The sequence below is a fragment of the Lupinus angustifolius genome, chromosome LG20, assembly GCF_001865875.1.
Source record: "Lupinus angustifolius cultivar Tanjil chromosome LG20, LupAngTanjil_v1.0, whole genome shotgun sequence".
Taxonomy (NCBI): Eukaryota; Viridiplantae; Streptophyta; class Magnoliopsida; order Fabales; family Fabaceae; genus Lupinus; species Lupinus angustifolius.
In genome coordinates, this window is record NC_032028.1 from 21,368,166 (window position 1) to 21,394,330 (window position 26,165).

General features: G+C 33.4%; 4 protein-coding genes across 5 annotated transcripts; 2 read left to right on the forward strand and 2 right to left on the reverse strand.

Annotated features, from left to right (window-relative positions):
- Positions 5,112–23,952, forward strand: LOC109336392 (ethylene-responsive transcription factor RAP2-11-like). 2 transcript variants are annotated; one of them, XR_002106347.1, is made up of 3 exons: positions 5,112–5,116; positions 7,022–7,968; positions 23,940–23,952. XR_002106347.1 is itself a non-coding variant. In XM_019572963.1 (2 exons), exon 2 carries the CDS (start codon positions 7,051–7,053, stop codon positions 7,834–7,836), a length of 786 nt encoding a protein of 261 aa, XP_019428508.1. In that variant the 5' UTR covers positions 5,112–5,116; positions 7,022–7,050; the 3' UTR covers positions 7,837–8,079. The 2 variants fall into 2 exon arrangements, 1 of the variants encoding a protein (XP_019428508.1); XM_019572963.1 differs by lacking the exon at positions 23,940–23,952 and having other exon boundaries at positions 7,022–8,079.
- On the reverse strand, positions 9,454–12,764 carry LOC109336391 (tubulin alpha-3 chain-like). The gene is made up of 5 exons (XM_019572962.1): positions 12,410–12,764; positions 11,345–11,559; positions 11,068–11,267; positions 10,298–10,806; positions 9,454–9,860 (listed from the first exon to the last, which is right to left on the reverse strand). Exons 1-5 carry the CDS (start codon positions 12,520–12,522, stop codon positions 9,554–9,556), a joined length of 1,344 nt encoding a protein of 447 aa, XP_019428507.1. The 5' UTR covers positions 12,523–12,764; the 3' UTR covers positions 9,454–9,553.
- LOC109336394 (superoxide dismutase [Cu-Zn] 2) lies at positions 16,817–20,319 on the forward strand. The gene is made up of 7 exons (XM_019572965.1): positions 16,817–16,951; positions 17,051–17,152; positions 17,747–17,842; positions 18,206–18,237; positions 18,450–18,525; positions 19,609–19,662; positions 20,194–20,319. Exons 1-7 carry the CDS (start codon positions 16,858–16,860, stop codon positions 20,220–20,222), a joined length of 483 nt encoding a protein of 160 aa, XP_019428510.1. The 5' UTR covers positions 16,817–16,857; the 3' UTR covers positions 20,223–20,319.
- Positions 22,416–26,165, reverse strand: LOC109336393 (eukaryotic translation initiation factor NCBP-like). Its single transcript, XM_019572964.1, has 6 exons — positions 25,854–26,165; positions 24,420–24,515; positions 24,223–24,327; positions 23,998–24,075; positions 23,021–23,140; positions 22,416–22,842 (listed from the first exon to the last, which is right to left on the reverse strand). Exons 1-6 carry the CDS (start codon positions 25,995–25,997, stop codon positions 22,711–22,713), a joined length of 675 nt encoding a protein of 224 aa, XP_019428509.1. The 5' UTR covers positions 25,998–26,165; the 3' UTR covers positions 22,416–22,710.

Here is a 26,165-nt window from a genome sequence, read left to right on the forward strand (position 1 = left end):
TTAAAACATTCTCTACAACTGGTACCAAAGAAATTATTTGTTCTAGTTCTGACTACTTTGATATCAATAAACCGTTTTAAGAATTGGAACCCTTCAAATGTTCATATTGCAAGACAACCACCACCTGTGAGAAACGACCTTGGTGAACCATTCCTTTGCTACAAAATGTGGCAAACTGGGTCATATGGCATATAAGTGCAAGAAAAAATCAATGAATGATCATCCCCATGTCAATATGACTGAAGAGTAATTTGTAGTTGTAATATCTATGGTCAATATGGTTGGAGGATTAGAAGGATGATGAATAGATATTGGTGTCTCCCGCCATGTTTATTATGATTGTTCTATGTTTAAAATATTTATAATAACATAAGATAAGAAAATTTGTTGGGTAATACTCATACTAGTACATTGTTGAAACTTGAGATAAGTTTACTTCTAGAAGGACTTTGATTCTCAAATGTGTTATGAACACTCTAGATATGAGGAAGAATATAGTTTATGGATTTATTCAAAACAAGGTTTGATTCACCTATACTAGAGGATCAGTCTTATACACTCTTTCTAGGAATGTGATATTTGCAAGGAAAAAATATACCATTGATGACATGTTCAAATTACACGGTGATATTACTATAGATTCTCATTCTTTTTACAAAATGTGTAACTTTGATATTTACCATATAGAATTTGCTAATGATTGAATTAGACCCAACATTGCCCATGTTATGGTATTATTGTGCATGTTTAAAAGTAGACTAAGTATAATCAGGGCACGATTGAGACAGTTATGAGATACCTCATGTGAATCATGAACTTTGGGTTACATTACAAAATGTTCCCCAATGTCCTTGAAAGATACAACGATGAGATTAGAACACTCTTTCAGATGATTCCAAAGTGACCAATGACTATATATTTAGCATAGTTAGAAGGATTATTTCCAGAAGTCAATAAAATAGACTATTTTAGCTTACTCTACTATGAAAATGAGATAATAACATTAGCATCTGCTAGTGAAGAAGCATGTTGACTAAGAGGTTTGTTTGCATGGATTCTCTTATGGAAAACATATACCAAGTATGTTGATCTTTTGCGATAGTATCACGACTATTGTGAAAATTCAGAATCATTATCACAACGATAACAAACGACAAATATGTCGTAAACACAACATTGATAGAGAGTTACTCTCAATTGAAACTATTAGAGTGGATCATGTACGCACTGATGATAAAAATCTAGTAGATCCTTTGACAAAATGACTCGCTAAAGAGAAAGTCGAAAATACTTCAAAAAGAATGGGGCTAGAATGGGACTATTTCCTTCACAGAGATGAATCGCTCTTTACGATAACCAAATCTAACTGATTTGAGATTCCAAGAAATAGGTTTAATGTGTAATAACAAGTCATGAAATGATATGAGATGAACATGTACTCATGAAGTAATGAGAAGTTGAACTAATATAAACTCTTAATGAAATATATTTTAGTTTGAGTGGAATACCTAAGATACAAGAGTATTCTTGATAGACCCACATATGTGAATGTGGAAGTGATGGTGATTGTTTGAGCATAAATTTCTAGTGTTTCACTCTACTAAGATAGAAGTGCATGATCTTTTAACGCACATGCTTAATAGAATATACCCTTAAAAGATTGTGTAATGTTTGATGTCAGAGATAAAGTTTAAGACTATGAGTTGATATAGTAAAGTATGAATCTTATTCACTGTATGATGGTTTATGCACAATCTTATAGAATCTACATTCTTTTTAATTAATTTCAAGTGAGAAATTATTAGTTTTTAAGAGCATAAAATGAACAAAAAAGTCCCACGGAAACACTTCAAGAGTATTTATAAGTAAGAGATGTGCTACTTGGGTGTGCCCCATTATTCTATATGTATAATGCAATTTTGGTAGCAATATTTTATTTCCAAAATGGGAACAAGGTGTGCTCTTAACCAACATGTGCTTGCATCGCTACCACTATCTAACCGGTTCGGCTCAATTTGTTTTCGAGCTTGGTCGTATGGTATAAATCTTGTTAGACAAGCTCACAATTATTTATTTATTTTAAAAAAATTAGGCCAGTCCAAGTCAACACATGTCTGACACACATTTTTTAACGTTGGGAACATGCCAATGTACGTCCTCCACATGCCAATACATGATCTGCACACACTAGTGCATGTTCCTCTTGTGCTTCATCTGGTCATTCGTTTTCATAATGGGTGTGATATGCACCATTGTTTTTCTGACCGTTTGGGATCCTAAGCCTATAAATTTAGTCCTCGAGCTCTTGGAAAATTGTCGCAATTCTACATCAAAACATTTTCAGTCTCTTTCTCCCTTTTTCTTTCTATGATAGTTTAGAGTGACAATAGCCTAGGTGTAATTCTATAATGGTGTAGTGATTGTCCAATACAATAGACTGACCTATTTTATCCTACGAGTATCATGATTGATAATTTACTTGCACAAGTTTTGAAAATATCATGAAATGTCTTAAAGTATAACTATCTAGTTCGTGACTCAACTATTAATTTTTTTGGGTGCCATAAATAGTTTTTTAATTAGTTTCTAACAAAAACAATTGTAGTTGTTATAGTATTATTAAAACTAAGGTGAAACCTAATCTCAGATTCAAGCCATGTTATATCTTTAATTAATTATTGTTAGCAGTTAGCACGATTTATTAATTATAGTGATCATCACGTACAAAACAATGGCCTCATTGCTATAATTATTCTCCAATATATAAATCAAATTTTGGATAGACTTTCAAAGGTGCCATCTTAGATTTGCCAACTTGCTTAATATAGTAATAATTGTGTCTCTTTCTCTATATCTTTATTCGCATCTAACAAGATATTCATTGTGAACACTATAGAGGCACATAATATTTAAATTATTCAAATTTCATCTTATCATAAACCTAGAAAAAAGGAGATGAGAGAAAACTAAAGCAAACTCATATTATAATATATATTTTTAGGTTGGCTAATTGCCTTCAAACAACTAACAAAAAAGACAAAAACAATGTCGCATGAAATATGATTATGAATCATAAACATGGGGATATGTTTAAGATGGTGAACAAGAATTGACAAATAAACATAAAAAGGAGAGGAACATAAAAAAGGATTGATATTGGAGAAAAACTGATATGAAGACATATTAAATACGTTATATTTGGTGCTGTCATTTGATTGGTTGTCTCTACATAAATATATTTCTCGATAAGTTTTTCTATAGTTGTTGGTGATGTGATCCAAGGTGGTTAGCCATATTATACTATAAATTATAGGTATCTAATATATTCATGTGTGTAGCCATATAGGTTAAGGTGACCAATGACTTGGTCCACCTTAGTGCCAAGCATGATTTTGTTTAGCCTTAGTTTATGGATGCACATGAATGATCAATTTGGAGACTCCAAATGGAGGCCATTCATGCCTTCAAAACCTTCTTTTCAAATGTTTGACAAAGGCATAAAGTGGGTAATGGAGACAAACAAGGAGACAAAGATCACATGTCCGTAACAATGTTCAATTATCTATCAATGGTCAATCAAAAATTAACATATGAATAAAAAGAAAACTTTTAAAAACAAAAAGATAACATTCTAATCGATTTAAAACAGACATTGATGATAAATATTCTTTGTCAGAGAAACACTAGTTTTATGTTTCTTATTTTCCCATTTGTTTTGTCTATAAAGGTAATTTGGTGATTCCATTTTAGCATGGCCCAAGATCACTACTATCTCTAGATATAAGATTAACTAGTACTATTTTTTAAAATTTAAAATAGGAAATTCTACCTCCTTCCTTTTCTTATTGGGTTAAACACCCCTTAACCTTTTTGAATGTGTTATTGGAATGTATAAAAATTACTATTAGATTTCTTATTTACTGTCACAATGCATCTCAAATTATAAATCATTGTTGTAAAGTGATTTTTTTAATATATCTTAGAATTAAGAGAAATTTAAAAAGGAGAATATAGTATATGAGTGTAATATGTATGTACTTACAAGCAATGTATCATTCACTATTTATTTATATTACTTTTATTTAAGAATAATAATTAAGAATAAATTTTGGATGATACAATGACAATGTACAAAAGTTCTGATCATAAATCTTTTTATGATAGTATATATGTATTTGCATCAAATTGATTCTCTTTTTGGCTCCTATATCTAAACTCAAATTAGACTTTTTAAGTCATGTAATGCCAACAAAGGAGACAGGTATAGTGGTCACTCCAATGAAAGTCAGGGGATAGATATAATATGAAAGGTGACAAGTTTCTATCATACACAATTATAAACTGCTAGAAACAAAAAAAAAATAACAATTATTTTTTTCAAGAAATATGTTTTAAAGCATTGACATTGGAAATAAGCACTAAAAAAGAGCAAAGAATAAAAAATAGTAGAGATAAAACGTTAGGAGAATTCTTTAACCAGATTCGACTAATTATATTTATGTTCATGGGTGCGTTAGACGTCTACCAATTTGAGAATATAATTATAACTTTAGTCACCTATTAGGATTTATATAATTCATATACATGTTAGTCTCGAAACTCAATACATAAGTCCCACACCGCATAAACTAAATTCATAAATTTCTTAGAAGTGTGATGATCCATAGTCATAGTCGTTAACATGGCCAATTCATGGATTGTTGTGTAAGATCCTATGTGTTGATCAATGATATTGGTGGCTAACACGACTAAGTCATAGGTCTCTCTAGAATTTTATGTCCTAGGGGTTATTGAGAACACGACCATGATGGACCCACAGTCTAGATATGCTTCACATATGAACATGAGTTATCATATACAACAATGTCCATAATGACAAATATCTTATTTGTGTAGATTTACTTGTGTGTTTAAAGCAAAGCCATTTGTGTCCAATGGACTTGGTGAATGTCATACTCTTCTCTACCTTGCAGAGTAGATAAAACTTTGATTATCATAATGTAACTGAACTTAACATTACTTAATGCTTAACTCTCTTTATCAAGTTATCGTCCATATGGGACTTATTTGACCCTTAAGTGTCACTCCTCCACTTGAAATTCTTCTCCCCTTCAACGTTCGAATATTTCTATGGTGTCACAAAAAGAACTTATCCCTTCTCTAAACTTGTTTTGTTATCAAACAAAACACAACATCTAGCCTTCAGTCGCATCGAGAACTTTCGACAAATCATAACCCCACAACAACCACAATTCAATACTTAGTCCATCTGAATCGTGGAGTTTCCTTGGAAACCTCACATCTTGCCATGAACTCCACTTCATTGTCTAAACTTGCAATCATCATCCATACTCACAATCATAGTTCAAATTAAAAGAACTATCATACTTCACCTTAAGGAGTATACAAACTACGCATATTGCATCAATGTTAATCATGCCCATGCCACACCTTCCATCTATTCAAATGCTTGTATCCTAACATTTTCTATGCCAATGTTTGTATTACACCATCAATTATCTAAATTCTCATATTACATCCTACATCGATGTCAACTCATGTGTCATACCCTACATTCATACAAATGCATGTGTCACACACCTTGCTAATTCATATGTACTATTGTGGATCTGCTAGCAATAACATATTATTTTCCATGAAATAACTGAAATATCATGAGGATATACTACTTCTCACCTCAGAAAAGATTACCTTCTCCAACAATGAGAGAGACATTGTTAGCACATGTCACAAAATCCCGATGTTCCACCTTGCCTCTTATCCAACACCATGTGCTTGTTGAAACACACTTTTTATTATTATTTATAATTCTCAGATCTGTTTGCACCTAAAGCACTATGATGTTTGTTTGCTCTCGAAATATGATCATTTTCCCTTTGAAAAATTTGTTTTGTGTCATCTTCATCAATGTCTTTGACTCCCCTTCAGATTCAGATTGTCGCCCAGATCCTTTCCCTACATTATGTTTCCTTTGAATATGAGACATAAGTGAGCATGTGATCTCTTCGACTTTGATTGAGTCTTTCTCATTGGTAAAGGTTGTCACACGTGTTCGTATGAACTAGTGAAGGCGCACAACAAAATTGTTGCTTTATCTTCGTCGTCATCCTTAACAACAACCTTGTGTAACTCATTGATCATTCGATTGAAAATATTGACATGTTGTTGCAAATCAAAACCCTCTCCTACACCTTTATGCCAATAGTGTTTCTGTTTTAAATATAACTTGTTTGTCAGAGAGTTGGACATGAATTACTTCTCTAATTTCTGTCATACCTATGTTAGAGACGTTAGATCTATAAAATGATTCATCAAGTTGTCTAACAGACACAACCATATGATTCTCATTTACATTACCTTCAACAGGCATAGTGCATTCGACATGCCTTGTTGAGCCAAAACACTATTAACTCTCATCTACCATAATCCGAAGTTATCAATTCTATTGAACTTTTCTACTTGGAATTTGGAACCTGAGTTAAGAGTCATCCCATTCTAACAGCTTTGATATCAATTGTTGTGCAACGACATCGTTGAAAACAAACAATCAATAAAAGAGCAAAATATAATAAGAACATAGATAAAACATAAAATAATTTATTCATATGTCCTCAAGAGAGTTGAGAGCTACCAACATGTTATTAGAGAATATGCTTACAACTTCAGTCACTCATTAGGATATACAGACTAACATATATAGGCCTAGTGTCGTGACCCAATACATAAGCCCCAAAAGCCCATAAATCAGACTTAGAAAGTTGTCACTAGGGTGTCGATCTAAATTTGTGGTGGCCAACACGACCATATCATGAATCGCTACACGAGTGTGGTGCCCTCATGGTCTGGTCGTGCTGAGCCACCATCCAAAACAAAACACATTCTTATAATACATTAAGCCCACTTGCTTACTTTAAGGTTGGCAACTTTTTCATCCATATATACTCTCACAACTTTCAAGGAAAAACAAGAAAGATTGAGGAATAAGCCTTCCACTTAAGAGCTATAACATCACTAGTTGAACCATTTCTAATGGAAATTCAATTCCAACAACCAAAGCAGCATTTGAAGCAGAGCATGTTAATCAAAAAAAGAGGAAAATACAAAGGAAGAAATAACACAAACAAGTTAATTGGTGTGAGACAAAGGCCTTCAGGAAAATGGGTAGCAGAGATTAAAGATACAATTCAAAAGATAAGAATGTGGCTTGGCACTTTTGACACTGCAGAGGAAGCAGCCAGAGCTTACGACGAAGCCGCGTGCCTTCTTCGTGGATCAAATGCTCGCACCAATTTCATCACTCATGTCTCATCGGACTCTCCCCTCGCTTTTCGGATTCGAAATCTCCTTAACAACAGAAAAGGTAACAAAGAACATGCAAATGCTACTAGCAGTGATGCTAGTAATAGCACTAGTACTAGTACTAGTACTAATTCATCAAATTATGATAAGAGTAACAACTCACTTTCTAATGTGACAACAACCCAAAATACACAACTATATGATGATGCATATAGACCAGATTTGAGTAACTTCAAGGAAGAGTTTGAGTCATGTTTTCAGCAAAATCATTCAGAGAATTTTGGATATGTTTTTGAGGGTTTTCCTTTTGCTCAAGTATTGGAAATACCAAAGATTGATGGCATGCAAGATACAAATATAAGCTTGGAGATTTCAGAATTTGAAAGAATGAAAGTTGAAAGACAAATATCAGCTTCACTTTATGCAATGAATGGTGTAAAAGAGTACATGCAAACTGTTCAGGACTCTAATGAAACTCTTTGGGATCTTCCACCCTTATGCTCCTTTTTATTCTGAACTTGAAGGTTAATATGATCCTACAAATCTTTTTTTCTTTATAGTCCTTTTCTTTTTGTACTATTATATAAAAGATATTGTAATGATTAATAGCTTTAGTGAGTTAGAATTGTGTTGAACTATACTTCAAAAGTGTCTGCAGGAAGATAGTTGCAGCTTGAAGGGACCCTTCTGTCATCATGGTGTAAAAACTCTATGCAATTATGTTCCTTTCTTTACATAGGTAATATGAAATAAAGTTGGGAGATCTTTATCCATTGTCGAAAGTGTTTTTTCATCGGCTAAGTGAAAGAAGTATATAAATGTGTTTGATATCATATCTAGATCCAAAACCTTAAAGTATTAAGTTTACCAATTTATCTACTTATATACACTTTAACTTTTTTTACTACACTAAATCACTGCGAATATATACCAATTTTCTAGGTCTACATATCAGTTGTCCTTAACTCTGTCCCTATTTCTTGTTCCAGCCAATTGAAAAGTAACACGTACGTAAAATAAAAATTCATAAAAATAAAAACTAACAATTTTACATTATTAGGTGCAATGTTATTGGTTAGGGACAGATGATATGTGTTTTTTGGGACAGAAGATCCCAATACTATCTTTGTATACTTCAGTTTGAAAATGTAGATTATCTTTGGAGTAAGGACTATGCTTTTTTTTTTACCATCTCATGCAACACAAGTTTTCATATCTACTTTATAATTATTAGCTTTTCATTGTTATGATCAAGTAAATTGTTTCATCATTAACTATGGTGTAAGGTATGAAAAAAAGTGTATGATAATATTATTGTTGTCCATCTATTTACTACAAAGTATGACATAATGCTTGAGGCTCCCACCTGATACATCATGTGTGAATAGGATAAATGTATACAATCTTATCTTACGAGCAAAAAATGCTATTTCCATAATTTGGACTTATAACATGTGATGATTTTTATTTCTTTATTATCATATGTTTTAGCACATAAAGACTACATTGATGCACGTCTATGTAGAATGGTACCCTATAACAACCAAAACAACCAAATGTTAGAAGTTAATTATTCTATATGGGTTACAAGATGTGGGGTATTCCATGAAAGTATAATAATTCCTATCAAAATCAAACACTCAAGGTCATCATTCATGAATGATTAGCAAAGAATAAAATAATTGGAATCATAGTTCCAACCACTAATAGCATGAATTTATAATGTAACTAACTTAAATCATTCTTAATTTCTAGTATTTGTTGAAATTGTTATTTCATAGCTATACAACAAATTATTGTCCCACCACTATTATTGTCAAAACTACGACCTCATCACCACATATGATAGAGTATCTCTTGACCCAACCGAAGAATTTGACTTTTTTAACTCATGACTAAAGGGTATCTCTTGATCCAACCGAAAAAAGGTTGTGTCAGCCCAGATACCATGTTAACTTGTAAACGTGTCAAAAGCTCTAGCCAATGACTTTACACACAAACAAGTAAGTGGTTGAAAATATCAATTAAACTACCATTGTACATCAATGCAACAATTCTCCAAAGTATGAACAATTTAACTTGAAACAAACATAAAAATAGATACATAACACAACCTTTCAAAAAACATAATAAAAAAACCAGATACATAATAAAACAAATAGATGAAATAGACAAGATTTTCAACTAAGAAGGAAATGAAACATGTATTGTAGCTAGTGATGAAGGACTACATTCAATAGTCTTCAACCTCTTCATCAGCACCATCTTCACCAACTTCATCATAGTCCTTTTCAAGTGCAGCAAGATCTTCCCTAGCTTCTGAGAATTCACCTTCTTCCATTCCTTCACCAACATACCAATGTACAAATGCCCTCTTAGAATACATGAGATCGAATTTATGATCGATGCGAGAGAAAACTTCAGCTACAGCAGTGTTGTTGCTTATCATACAAACTGCCCGGTTCACTTTCGCAAGATCACCTCCTGGTACCACTGTTGGAGCCTGATAATTTATACCACATTTGAAACCAGTTGGGCACCTGAATTTTGTAACAAAAAATGTTTAGAAATGTAATGTTATTATATAAACTTGATTCAACAAGTTATAGTTTTTAGGAGTTTTAGATTCAAGAAGATAGTGTGTAAATGCATGTGCTTAAGTCTATTGTATTACATGCAACATGAGATGTCTCAGCATGTATCGGTGTTTTAATTTGTCGCTGCATAATTTCGAGTAGTTTGATTGCTCGAGGCTTGATTTCTTCGTAACTATATCGTTTTGCATCTTAAACTTTTAAAAAGCAAACAAAAGAAATCAACATGTAGGGAACTAGAAAATTGATAGTAGAATGTACAAGCTAGTGATTAGATAGTTAGAATTAGAACAGAAAGAACAGAGCCAATAGGAAAGGATAATGTATGTAATGTAAATCGTAACTCGGTATAATGTTTTTCTTTAAGGGAGGAGTCTAATTACCAGTCAACAAACTGAACTTGTCGCTTCGTCTTGATATTTGAAACAGCAACGTTTACGTCTTTCGGTGCAACGTCTCCACGATACATCAGGCAGCACGCCATGTACTTCCCATGTCTCGGGTCACACTTGACCATCATACTTGATGGCTCAAATACAGCTCTTGTGATCTCAGGCACTGATAGCTGCTCATGGTAGGCCTTCACAGAAGATATAACAGGAGCATATGATGAAAGCATAAAATGGATACGAGGATATGGCACGAGGTTAGTCTGAAACTCGGAAATATCAACATTGATTGCACCATCAAATCTCAAGGAAGTGGTTAAGGAAGATATAGTTTGCGATATCAAGCGATTCAAGTTAGTGTAAGTTGGCCTTTCTATGTCTAATGATCTTCTGCAGATATCGTATATTGCTTCATTATCCAAAAGCACAATGACATCAGTGTGCTCAATAAGAGAATGATTGGAAAGTACAGTGTTGTAAGGTTCAACAACTGCAGTAGAAACCTGCAAATTCGTAACAATGTCGCTTCACATCTTATTATATACAACAATTAAAGTTCATTTTTAACATTAGGATATATGGCCATATACTTTATGCATGAAATTTCACTATGCAGGCAAGAAGTATGTTCAATAGAAGAACTTTGTCCGGATTCCGAAATAAAAGGCTAAAGAATCAGCATATATAGTATAGACAAATGTTTGATGCTGAAGAAACAGTTCATTTTACTTTTTCTCTTATCTTCTAAGGATTTTAAGCTAAACCTGAGGAGAAGGATAAATAATGAAGCCAAGTTTTGACTTCTTCCCGTAATCGACAGACAATCGTTCCAAAAGTAACGATCCCAAACCAGAACCAGTGCCACCACCAGCAGCATTGAAAACCAAGAATCCTTGCAAGCCAGTGCAATTGTCAGCTATTTTTCGGATACGATTGAGGCATAGTTCTTCGACTTCTTTTCCAACTGCAACATTACAATCAATAAGTAACAATGTCCATTAAAAAGTAACCAATTTCAACATACTTTAGATGTTAACTGACCTGTGTAATGTCCTCTTGCGAAATTATTCGCAGCATCTTCCTTGCCCGAAATTAATTGCTCGGGATGAAAGAGTTGTCTATAAGGACCAGACCTTACTTCATCAATTACACTAGGCTCTAGATCAACAAATAAAGCCCTTGGAACATAGTGGCCAGATCCAGTTTCACTGAAGAATGTGCTAAAAGCATCATTTATAGCAGCATCTAAGTTATCACTGCAACCAGATATAAAATCAGTGTGACTTGTGATAAACTTGAAAAGGGAGACTCAATTAGAAGGATATAGCAATTCCATTGTTCCAGTTTCAAATCAGCCAATAAACGAACAAGGCGTTGGTCTAGTGGAGTAAGACCATATTCGACCTCAGATAGGCCAAAGGTCAAAGGTTCGATCCTAAGAAAGACATTTGTTGGAAGGGGCAGTCACGCATCTCGGAAGAGATTAGTTTCTTACCCATAAGGTGAGGGTACCAAAAAATTAAGCCGATACAGGTCATTCTTAAACAATTGGAACCAATACTGAGTGAAGTGAATCATAAGCTTAAACATGATTTCAACATGTCAATTACATAGCCATAAAGATTAACAAAGATTCCAAATCCATAAAAAGGAATACTTTTTTTGATAAATTATGAAAGCAATATTAGAATTAGGTTTGCATATATTATCCTTATTGTTAATATTTGTTGCCCCTGTTATACAAAATTACATCCATGACACTCATTTGGACACAATGCAACCCTATCTCTGAGTCCTAGATTCGCTACTGTTTAATTTGAAACCCTGTGACAGATTTTTTTTTAGTACTAACAAGGGTATATCCTCACCTTATGACTCGTTGTTGCCCCTCCCAACATGTGTGACTCCCAGGGATCGAACCCTTAACGTTTTGGTCATCCGGGGATTTAATAAGATCTTACACCACTAAACCAACGTCTTGTTGGCATGTGAAGTAGAATTTGAATATATAGGTTGTTACATTAACATCTAAATTAAATAGATGATAGAATAACAATTTCTTGAAATGCAAGAAAACAAATAGAGAGAATAGAAAAATATAAAGACCTTGGCATCATTCCATCAGGTTGAATACCATGCTCAAGACAATATAGCTCCCAACATGAATTTCCAACCTGAATTCCAGCTTGTCCAATATGAATACTTATTATCTCTCTCATTTTCTTCTTTTCTTTTTTCTTTCTATAATCTTTTTATATGCTAAGAAATTGAAAACACTAATGAGAAACAATAATCACCAGGCTCATAGAAAATGTTAAAAATCACAAGGATTGGATAAATGGAAGAGAGAAATACTAAGAAGAATTGAATCTCTCTTTTGGGTATAGAAAAAAATCACTTTTTTAACGCTTTTTTCTCTCTTAATTAACAGAAATTAAAAGAGTGCATGCAATTTGAAAGCCAAAAGTAATGGGTACTAAAAGATGATTAAATCCTTAAATTATTTAACGGTAATTGATTAATATTAATCTAGTACCAATCATTTGGCGCCAATGTTGGATGGTTTTGGCTAAAAATAGTTGTTCATAACTAAAGAGTGAATGACTTAAAATGGAATACTTTTGGTTGATACATAACAATTAACAAGGTTCCTTAAACATTTTTGTAAACTCAAGATAAATCATATGGTCATATATATTATTAAGTACACTAATAATGATATTGAGAAGATAAGAAATATTTAGATCCTAAATCATTATTCCTTAGTTTTAAATATAATTTTGGTTTCTATATATATTTGTTATTTTGAAATTTGTCTCTACATTTTTTATTCAATCTAATCCATAACCGTTGTCACATCAATGACTCGTGACAAGTATAGTTCTCACAAATTGAATATTTCAAGTTTTGGATTGGTCCTATTTCTTCACCTTTTACCTATGTTGAGTACCATTGCATCCAAAACCTTGTATGTGGGGTCTAGCCTTCATCATTGAGTCATCATACTTGAATCTAAAACCATTATTGCAACTTCACAACACCCATCCCCATCATTAGAATTGCGCATCAGACTCATTTAAGCCTTTTTTTGTAAAACCTAAATCATACATGGTTGAACCATGGTGATTTTGTAGTTTTCTTTTTTTGTCACCATCAGCTTCTTTTCTCTACTCTAGAACCTATTGTGCTATCGTGACACCAATATTTGTCATTCTTTATCATTTCTGGTTTGTTGTTCTCTGTCGTGTATTGTGGTGCCCATTATCCTCATATTGTCCAAATAGGCCAGGTTATATGTATTCAAATCCAAACAGGTCTAAAAATAAAATCAAGAAGTAAGTCCAAAATAAACTAAAGCTATAAAAATTGAATGTTGTTGGATTGTATTGAATTGATTTTTTTAAATCGATCAGTCTAGTTTGATTTATAGTTCGAATCATCCCCTCTATTGATCAAACCCTTAGTTCAGGGGTCTTCGTCAACATGTTATGAGGCTCCCATCTTCGATGGATCACCATTACTTGACCTAGAAAGGCGAACATAAGGAAAGAATTGATGACGCAAGAACATAGCATAAGAATAGGTTTAAGAGCTTAGTGAAAGGTGAAGAAATCAATGTCAACTCCCTAATATGTTCAATTGATTCTTTTATTAATGAGAACATTTTGTTATTAATATAATGTTAGTATCAATTGTCGTGACCATAATTATGTTGTGATATTTGATATAGTAATATTTTTAAAATTTATAAGTTTTTTTTGTAGTTCAGAAAAAGAGAAAAGACAAATTAAGAAGAGAAATTTATAGCTAAGATTGTTGACGTGCTTGCAGGAACAAGATCTCATAGCTGAGTGCCAGAGACCGATTGAACTCCAGTTTTAGTCATAAAATCGACTAAAGAGTTAGTCTCCCTTTGAATAAAGTTTACTTGAACCACCCAGCTTCCAGAAAGCAGCTTGCATATCCGTTGCACTACTTCAAAAATCTTCTGTCACTAATGATTTTCACAACCTCCAAACAATCACACTCGGAGACAATAGAATGGAAACTGCTCTTTCAAACCATGAGAAGACATTGCTCTATCACCATAAGCTTCACTTCAATAGAAGTACCAACCCCAAAATATAAGGAGAAGCCCAAAATCCAGGTTGCGGATCACACCACCTTCACTCATTATATTAGTACCCTCGGAACATTTATCATCCACATTTAACTTCACTTGCACCATTGGTAATCTCCACCTGAAAGAAGAAATATTGTTATATGTAATGCTTGGGTTTGCTCTAATTAAGGGTGGAAACAGGCCAGACCGCCTATCAGGGGCCTATTACCTAGCCTATAACAGGCTAGGCCAGGCCAGGCTTTTTTGACGAACAGGCCAGGCTTAGGCTTTCTAAAAAGCCTATTTAGCTTAACAGGCCAGGCTTTAGGCCACCTAAAAGGCCTATAAAGCCTAACAGGCCGGCCTATTTAGTTATATTATATAAGAATGTTGAAATTATACTATTTTAATATAAGCAATATTATTATATATGTGTAATATTAATATAAAAATGTATATAAAAATATAATTTAATTATTAGAATTAGATGGGCCTAACTAAAAATAAGCCTATAAGCCCATTAAAATGTAGACATGGTAGTCTATTTCATGAGCATATAGTATAATAGGCCTTTAAACAGGCTAACAGGTCAGGACAGGCTTTTAAACAGGCCAGGCCTAGGCTTTGAAATTTTTTTTAAACAGGCTAACAGGCCAGGCCCAGGCTCCTATGTGCTATATAGGCTGGGCCTGTTTAAGGCAAAGCCTGGCCTGGCCTGGCCTGTTTCCACCCTTAGCTCTAATACACCAGTCCCTATAGTCATGGTGAACTCAATAAGCAACAAGGTTTATGTCCTAAACCATATTGTCCAAGATTGAGTTGTTCCTCCACCTCGAAACCTTCAAGATAACTTACAAGACTGGTTATATTTGTCCACTAACCAACTAACGAAATATTGGTTACTCCAAAAAGAGGTATCAATAAAATCTATATGTTCTCACAAAATGACCGAATTAGAGCAATATCTGATATGGAGAATGTCCTCAAGACAATCATTACACCAAGAGCAAATAGGGCTCGACGTCCATTTACGTTTGAAGCGAAGATCATTAGTAGAGAGAGCGTTATGAATAGTAAGCAACACATGAATCTCATTTTTACTGAAACCTCTATACTCCACACTCACCTTTGTGTATAGGGCGTGGAATCATCATCAATGTAAGCTTTAAGCCACATATAGCATGAATTAGTGGTGTAGCTTCCTAACACATGGTTATCCCAAACCCATCCAACCTCTGAAGGAGTAGCAACTGGATTAGAGAAATCAAAGATTGTATGTTTGACCTCATGGGAAAGATGAGTGGACAAACTACTGGAATCACAATTGTGTCTATCACTAAGATCCCTCAACAAAGCATATTATCGTAAATATGAACATAATCCACAATATTGCAAAGTCTACTTAGTCCCGACCAATTGTCATACTAGAAGAATATGTTATCACTACCAATATGCAAAATAAACCATTCTTTCGGAAAAGTGGTAACTTTCATAATGCTCTTCCAAGTATATGAGGCACAATAGTTGTGTCTAGCAAACAACATTGAAAAATCGCCAATATATTCAAGACATTGCACCTAACACCATAACTTGTTATAATCGGATATCATGCTCCAACACAACTTACTAAGGAGAGATATTGACTCAACGTGAATCATGAAGCTCTAGACAACCATAACGTTTTGGTTTAGTAATAATATCATATTTGACTAGGTTTGGGCTACATTTCTAGGCACCCCCCTCAAATAAAGTTCTACGTCATTCTATCAATCTCATTATAAATACTTTGAGGAAGTCTCATAGTAAGGATAGAGCTAAGAATAGACCTAGCAAGACAAATTTCACATGCTTTATTTAGAAGATTCGATTTCTAGCTAGCCATGTGTCATTGGATGTTTACAATGATCGAGTTGAAAGTAGACCTTGGTATCCTTCTTTGAACAAGCTAAATGTTCAAATAATTTCTAAGATTGCATACCACCCGCATAAAACAATTGTTCATTAAGATTTTACTCTAATATTATATATACTTATTAATTATATATAATTATTCAATTCTTTATAATTATATATTTATAAATAATTATTAATTATTTATAAAGTTATACATTCCACCAAATAAAACAAACTAAAGAAACATTGCACCAAATAATTGAATGAACCTATCATAGTTTTGTGTTTCGATTTTTTTTTGGTATTAGCAAGAGTATTCTTCACTTTTTTTGTCAAATAACTAATTCTTCTGGGGTTTGTGACTGCCCTCACAGAAATAAAAAACTCTCGAATTTTGAATACAGATAAACCTTACACCACTATACTAACGCCTTGTTGATTTTTGTGTTAGGATTTCATAACATTGATGTACACTATACACATAAAAATAAAAAAAACATAGCCATAATGATAATGAGATTATTATATAGGCGGAGACAACATAGGAATTAACATAGATATGGAAGCTGCAAAAGCAACCGTGAAAGCTGTGGCTATAATCATCGGAGATAACAACGTTAGAGGTTCTCTTCAGTTTCTCCAACATCCCAATGGTTTCTCTCTCTCACTCTCACTTTTCATCTTACCCTTTTTTTATTTCATCTTATTACTTTTCTTTTTCATTGTGATTATGATTGTGGTGTATTGTATAGGTACTACCCATGTATCAGGGAGTATAAAAGGACTATCCCCTGGCCTTCATGGCTTCCATATTCATGCCTTGGGTGACACCACCAATGGCTGCAATTCCACTGGTTTGCACTCTTTTCTATATAGATTAGACATTAGCAATTTTACGGGAGAAAAACTCGTGTGAAGACGTATTTATGCAGAGATAAATAATAAAATATTTTACAACTAATTCTAATTAAAATTAATCCTAAGAGTAGTCTGTCTGCTTGCTTAGAGTAAGACTGTGTATATTTAAGTGACTATACCAAGCGAGAGGCTCGTGCAGCCAATAAAATATTGACAACTCATTCTAATTAAAATTTAATCCTAAGGGTTTATCTATCTGCTTGGAGTAAGACTGCGTACATTTACTCGATAAATAGTTATTTTGGATAGCATCAGAAAGCGAAAATCTATTTGTCTCTAAATATGAGAGATTAGATATGTCTTTATACAGGTTTTTCTCATTCTAGCAACACGTTTTTCGATACATTTTCTTTATTATCGGGTGGATTTCATGTGTCGCGGTCTGCCGAATAGACAGTGGGTCGCGGTTTAGTGAGCCTCACATGAAGTTCTATGAAATATATTGATGTCATGGTTGTTGTGTTTGTGTTGTGTGCATACCAACTTTGTTTATCAATTTACTTTTGGCTTTGATTTTTTCTTCATTGCAGGTCCTCATTTCAATCCACTAAAGAAAGACCATGGAGCTCCTACAGATGACACGCGTCACGCTGGTGATTTGGGTAACATTGTTGCAGGCCCTGATGGTATTTGCTGCCTTCTCATTCCATATGTATTTTGATTTTGGGAAAATTACACTAACATTCCGAGATTTAACTTAATTACAGTCGGTATCCAATTAAACGTACTTTCCTTGATGTTTATGTTGTATGGCTGAGTGTAATTACAACATACACCTTATAGGATGAGTGCTATGAAACGAAAACCTCGAGGGTTAAGTGTAATGATAACATAAAACTTAAAAGGAAGTGAGTGTAGTTTCTGAATGAAAGTAGTATAAAATGTAATCAAGTCAAAATTCAAGGGGTATGAGTTTGATTTTCTGATTTTCTCACTACTTTGTATGAGTTGTGTCTCCTTGGAATCTCTAAAAGTTTTCTGTTTTTCAGGAGTTGCTGAAATTTCTATAAGAGATGAACAGGTAAAGACTAATGAATTTTAACTTACATTCCTTTTGTAATATCTTAGTCGTATGCGAAATCAAATCAATCTTATTCAAATGTGCTTTTGTTGGCCAATATAAACTTACCTTTTGTATTGTGTTGATTTGGCTGTATTTTTTTATTAACTTTGTGTGTAGCTTAATTGGACCTAAAGTACTTTAGATTTCTCTTCCTCATTTCCGATACGTAGATTCCGCTAAGTGGAGTGCATTCGATACTTGGTAGGGCTGTTGTTGTGCATGCTGATCCTGATGATCTTGGAAGGGGTAATATTTTAAATTTCGGCCACAGAATGCAGGAACATGTTACATTATGTCTCCTTTTGTTTCCACTTTGCAATGTTGCTTTTCTTTTTCCCTAATCATATTGGTTTTATACTAAGTTCATTGAAGTAATTTTTCTATGTGTATTGAGTACCCTTTTGATTGATATGGATAGATTAAAAGTACACCATTATAATTATATATCTTGGCTTGGCTGCATATATTTCCTTCTCTTATCTTGTGCTCCTTTTTAGTACTAATCTTCTTTCCCCAAGGAAGTAGAGAAGATTTTTATCTAGTAAGTTGTAAATCCTTTAAGAGATTAGTCCAGCTCAAATTATTCTCTGGTAATTGGTTCTTATGCATATACATTTGCTAGTTATTGTGTCTAAACTTCGATTCCGAATCACTATGCAGTCTTCAAACTATACCCTTTTTTGTATGTATGAACATGTGTGCTACAAAACATATATGACACAAATTATGCCAAGCGAAGTTGTCTCAATCTTCCAGAACTGACCATATTGTAAATGTTTATCAATGTATTTCATTATTTTTGTGGAGATGATGGTAACTCGAAGAAAATGCCCATTAACATTGACTTAGATAGTTGTCACATATTTAAAGACTTTAAGTAACCTTTATGATTCCAAACTGTCAAGATGCCTGTGTTTTTTGTAATTATGATAATTTACACGAATGGGAATTACGGGATAATGGTGGGGTATGTATTTCTATAGATCAAAGGTTTAGGAATAACCGCAAGGATGTGATGAAATTCGAAAAGATGGCCTTTCTAGGTGAGAATTAAAAGTTAAATTCCTATCTGGTCCTGAGATTTTTACATGGTGCACTAGTTAAAAACTTTTGATAGATTGGCAAGTCCCTTTTCACATATTCAGTACTGTGATCTTGATGCTTTTGTTTTAGCTAATGGAGTACATAAAAAGATGTGTGTCCTAAGCTGTTTTGAGTTTCAAAAGTCCACAATGAAAGTTCTGTTTTCCATTTGCCCACCAAAACTTTAACTGCTTTTATCTTATCGCCATTTTTACGAGTGCGGCTTTTTTGTTTATCATGAAACAGGTGGTCATGAACTGAGCAAGGCTACTGGCAATGCAGGTGCAAGAGTAGCATGTGGTAATACTTCTGTTCTTTAGATTGTTTTAGGATAGCAAACTCCCATTAATAATTTATTAGCTATTCCAAGAGTTTAATGCATTTCGTAAGTAATCAGTTAGTTAGTTGCTTAGTGCGAGTGCCCGTCGTATGGAGTTTTCCTTGTCAAATGATTTGTTACACCAACACTGGTACGTACCGGGTAGGAGGTCCGACATTTTCTCAAAAACTAGAGTACGGAGTACCTTGCATGAATATGGTATACATGATACTAGAGCACGAGTACATTGCATGAATACATGATGCTATGTTGCATGATTACGGGTACGTAATGGTAAACTTTAGTATTGTGTGAAGACTTGGGTATCTAATTATATGAAATGTGAAGATAGGAGACTAATCATGTGACTCATTTAGTATTATGCCGTGACTAAGAAGAAAAACGAGAAAAATCCGAAGTTTCCAGCCCAGAATGACACAATTTACATCAAATGAATTTTGAAACAATCTTTCTTTACATGTTGAAGCCTAACAGTTAACATTTGTTGACAGGTATCATTGGCCTTCAATCATCTGTTTAAGATAATTTGCCTACAAATAATGGATATATTCACAGAAGGGGTATACACTTATCCCTTGATTTCTTTATGAAATTACAATCATGATGTAACTACTTTTGTTAAAAATTTCTGCTACATGGTTACAAAATAATATTCAGTTTGTTCTCAAGTTTAAAGGTTTAAGCCATGGCAATCATGTGAGGACTGAGCAAGAATTGCTTTTCTTGTTGTGTAAATAAGTCAAATGCAATAAGAGGTTATAATGAGCCCATGGTTGTACATTTCCTAAAGAATATGCAAGTTGAATTGGTCGAGTCGACTACATAGATCAAACGATGCTATAATGTTTTATCATAACTCATGTTCATTGACAAAACCTTAAAAGTGATAAGTCGTGCCATGAATACCCTTCAACATTTAATGGAGATGTTAACAGAAGGGGTATTTTACACCTTAAACAATCATTAGGGGGTAAAATACAACTTTCTGAACATGAGGGTGCAAATAATACATGATCCTAAGGTTAAGGAGGTAAAGATAAGTTACATTTTCCCTATTATAAAAACAAACTCACTATAGAGAAGCCTTTTTCTGTTTGGAAAATGTTATATATGGCTTCTATATACTTGCTTACTAGTCATTCCTTTTTCATATAAGTAAGAGTCAATTACACTACCCGCTGAGTTTTAATGAAATTATACAAACTATTCCTCACTTTTTTTACACCTACACAAATAATATATTGATTTGTATATTATTTGGAATTGTTGATGCATTTTTTATCTCAAAATAATAAAGATACATTGATTTGTATATTATTTGGATGTTTCTTCACAATATACCATGTTTTGTTTAACTTAATTGCATTTATCACCTTTTTTGTTTAAAAGATCACACTTATTTCTCATACAAGGGTGGTCAGTGTAATGAAATTATAAAAATTAGGGGTTTGTGTAGGTGTAGAAAAGTGAGAGGTGGTTTGTGTACTTTCGCTAAAATTCAGGGGTGTCAATATAATTTACTCTATAAGTAATGGCAAGAAATAGGTTTGTTTCCTATGTAATCGAGAGATGTTAAATAAAGATCTCCATTATTCAATAATGGTCCATTCAATCTGTGTTTTTTGGTACTATAAGAGCTTTAGATTTATAGAATCACTATATTTGGAATGACAAGAAGATATATCTTTGTTTCTATACATGAAAAGCTAGTTTCAACCAACTTTAATTTGAAATAAGAAACTAGAAAATAAAACTTTAGTTTAAGAATTTTAAACAATATCACTTTCCACGATATCATGATTGAAACTAGAGATCATATATTAAGCAAGAAAAATAAAATAACATCAGAATTTGCACACAAGATTGGATGGAGGATGAACCCTTTTGATAATTAATAATGTTGTTTTAATAGATAGGAGAACCTTATGCTAATTTACACATAAATACAATTTGCATTAACTAACTAGTCATAGGTTTGAGTCACTTAGTGAGATTTGATTAATTCCAAATTCTATAATTGGAAATGAAAGTATCCACTTAGACCATTAAAAGTAGGGATGGTAACACAGTAGGACGGACATAGGTAGTGTTTACCCGTACTTATACTTGTACTATTTTTAAGTACCCGTGCGGATAGTGGATATGTGCAGGTACCTAACGAGTTTTTAATTTTAATCATATAATTTATAATAATCAATATATAAAAATAATTATTACTTGAATAATACGATATATATAATAATTTTATAAATAGTCCATTCAATAAAATTTTATTGTGAAATAATAATAAAGTAGACAAAATATAATCTAAAATAATAATAAAATATTTAATTTAAAAATAAATTTATAAATATGTAGATATCCACCTATCATAATATATGTTCTTACCCATAAATTATTTTTATGGGTATTCATTACATGTATTTTTACAAGTATAATATCTACGGTCGAGTATTTTTGTCATTAATTAAGAGTTATCAGAAGAGCTGTACAATTATCTGAAATATTATGATGTCAATACTTTTTATTTTTATTTAAAAATAAAGATAAAGTAAAAAAGAACCATAAGAATCACTTGATTTACTTCTTGGTGGTGCAATAGAGATATAATGAAATCTATTGTATTATATTTTACAAGCTTAAAACATACACATCACTTTTAGATATATGTATTCAACATCTAACAGAATCATAATGTAAAAAGTTGTAAAAACACAAAAACAATAACTCTTACATATAATAAAACAGTAAAATATAAAGAAATGAAGTGATGTAGATGTGTATAAGTTGCATTGATACATCAAAGATAGCCAACAAAGACATTACCACAGTGGTGTTTTTAATGTTATTCATATATATTATAAAGCCACTAATGATACTTGTCCATCTTCAAGGATTAAAGCTGTGTCTTAATATGTCATAGCCAATGATTAACTGGGTGTGTGAAAACAGACCCATAATACACTAGCTTTTGTGCAAAGGAATTTGACAAGAACACAGTTGTATCTTCAGCCCCTCAACCAAGTGTTCCTGTATGATGAATTGTCACGCAGAGAGGCGTCATGGGGCTTGTACTCCATCATATAGCTATGAGGAAGCTTTAGGTGTCGTTTAATCGAATCTCTCAGAGCCATTACAGCCTGAAATGAGAAAGCGGGAACATCGTAATATTGAAGACATGGCATAACATAGAGCATTATGGCGTCGTTCGATCTATATAGCCGATCCCACCTGGTGGGTTTAACGCTTGGTTGTTATCGTTGAAAGACAAAACATGAATGAATATTTGTGCCACAAAGGCATACACAGAATGCCAACCTGATGATCAGATGCATTGCTGTTCCAGACACTCACTATATCCTCACTGAAACGAGTGCTTAGTACTGCACCGCATATGTTATCTCCATAATCCAATTGGTCACCCACTAATGCAAGAACCTGCACTCAACATATATATACCACCAAGAGAGATTAAAAATGGTAATTTGGTAGGTCCATAACTTGCCGTCATAAATAAACTTTACTTGACAGGGCAAAGGCGAAATAAACTTCATTCAGATCAACTGAATCAGGTGGAAATGGTTATTCAACCAAATAAAAGAATATATAACATTTTGTTTATATCAATGTCCAGAGACTTCGGCATTATTCAACCAGGTTCATTTAAAGTCACTTTCCCGCTGCAGATGACCGAATGATAGCTATATCCCAGTAAACATTGAGAAGTTGCCCATAAGATTTAGGAACAAAGTCACGTAGAATAATGAAGGCAGAGTTTGTTCCACTCCTTGACTAGTTAGAGAAGTCATTAATATTGAGCTGTAATAATCATACCTCTCAATCATGAAAGATATCTTGCAAAACAAACAGGTGTATACATGCAAATTAATGATTACATAACAAAAAAAAAGTAATCAGAAATCTTGACTCATAAGAATTGACTAATCTCATTTGCCTCATTCTTTTCCCAAATGCAGAAAATAATCTGGTTCAAAAAGATTATAGTGAAAACCAACAAACACACAAAGAAACTTAGTCCCATGTTAACTTCAGATATTACCAACAATAACAACCCAGACTAATCCTACTAGATAGGATCAGCTACAGCCTACATGATTCAACCCGCATCATTGGGAATGGGATCTATAAAAACCTAATTCTGAGCAAAACTATTTAGTCCAAGTTCAACTTTAAATCAACAATCAAATAAACTAAAGTGATAACATTATACATACAGAAATCTTGGCAGACATATTATCAAGCAAGCTTCAGGGGAAAAAATTATTTCCACTTACCAGGTCTTCCCAGAAACGACCCGAGACAACCTTTTTGAATCGTATAATCCATTTACCACCATTGCAGTTAGCAGAGTCCTTTAAAAAAAAGCATGCAATATGTCATTGCAAATTAAAAGACATCTAGAGGACACCCCCTCCCCTCTCTCTCTCCCACACAGTACAACCCATAAACTCTAAATCAACAAGAAAATGCAGATTCAGCTAAGGCTTTAAAGTATCTACCTCCCATAAAGGACGGATTCCTTCCTTAAAAAGATGCAAATCTGTTGGACTAGGCAAAGAAGAAGGACGAGCAAGATGGCAATAGCAGACCCAAAATGCTTCAACCTATTAATATGAGCAATTGCCATAGAAAGAGATTTTACAATGAAGTGTGAATTCACATTCAGTCACAATCCTTGATATATCAAAGGTCTTACCGTACTGAAATCAACAATTTTCTTTATGTTGTCCTCATACGATGTTTGACTTCGTACTCCAGGTGTGCGCCGTGTGTACCAAAGTACAAATTTGTGCTGCTCAGAGAAATTACCAACACACAAAGTCAACTAAATTGTCAATTGCAAATAATCACAATGCAAAATTGGCACACAATGTCCAATGATTAAGAGCCTGGAACCTAAACAATGTGAAATATCCAGGGAGAGAAAGGATCCTATATCTACTACATCTAATACATGGAAGAACATAAGAACAAGCATTAATAACACTTGCTCAACTATTCCACAACTAAAATCATGCCTAAAATTAAATTGAAAGATTATGGGTAAATTGATAAGTTGGTATGTACAACAACAATCATGCTTTATTTCCACAAGGTGGTATCAATTTACCTAAACAAGCATGCCTTATTTCCACAAGGTGGGGTCAATTTACCAAAAGAATCATGTCTTATAAATCATATCCATTGACAAAGCATTAATCTCTAAATCTTTCATAATCGTTTCGCATATGGTTCTTTTTGGTCTCCCTATGCTTCTAGAAGTTGGACTAACTCCGTTTGGTCTACTCTCCTTACCTCATCTTCTAGCGATCTCTTCAATACATATCCAAACCACCTAAGACGCGAGTCTATCAACTTTTCTACCATAGGAGTTACCCCAACTTTCTCCTTAATGCATTCATTCTTAATCCTACCTTCTGTAGTGCATCCACTCAAACAACACAATATTTTCATCTATGCAACATTGAGTTTAGCTACTTGTTGACATTTTACTTCCCAACACTCAGACCCATAAACATTGCGGGTCTTATAGTTGTGCAGTAAAATTTCTCATCAAGCTTGAGTGACACATTTTTATCACATATGAAGACAACGCACAAGAACTTTTTACCTTGAGCTTAAATTAAGTCTCATTTATAAAAACTGGGGACATCAAGAATCAAAACAAGCAGTTGATCACAAGGGCATTGATACATCAAGGTTTCAACATGCAAAAACAAAGAGAGAGATATCAATGCAAGCTGATCTTAATCAAAACATGCAAAAACAACCCTAAATTTTAAATTTTCCAGAACCTTCCTTTGTATATAATATACAATCAGTACCCACAACCCAAGAATTTTAATTTGGTCATCAAGTTGCACCTCCATATACCTATGGACTAAAATTAAGTTGAAAAATATCAACTTTTGAACTCCAAAACAAGAATCAAATCTTTTCCCACTCAAAAGCTATAATATCCTATCTTAAAACAAATAAATAGATAATTCACTGAAATCTAAATCTTTCTCAACAGTTTCACATGTAGTTTTCAATAGTCTTCCTCTAAATCCAATAAAAAACAAATTAATGAATAAATAAAAGTTGAAAAATTATAATTTTCATAGAGTTTAACTAAATAGAGAGTAACCTTAAGGGGGTGAAGACCAGCTTTGAGGTCACGAGCTTGTCGCTCTTGGATTTCTTTGATAATAGCATTAGATGATAATTGATCAACGCTATTTTCAGAGTTGTTGTTGCTCTCTGATTCCTTCTTCACCTGTGTCAAATCCATTATTATCAGTTTCAGTTCCTTAAACCCTAATCCCCTTTTCTATTCTGTGTTGATGTGAAGATCAGAGAGAGAGAAGGTTCGGTTCGAGTATCTGTAGCTTTGGTCGGTTCGGGCCAGTTTTAAAATCAGAAGATTAGTAGAAAACGAACCGGTCCGTTGAGATACTTT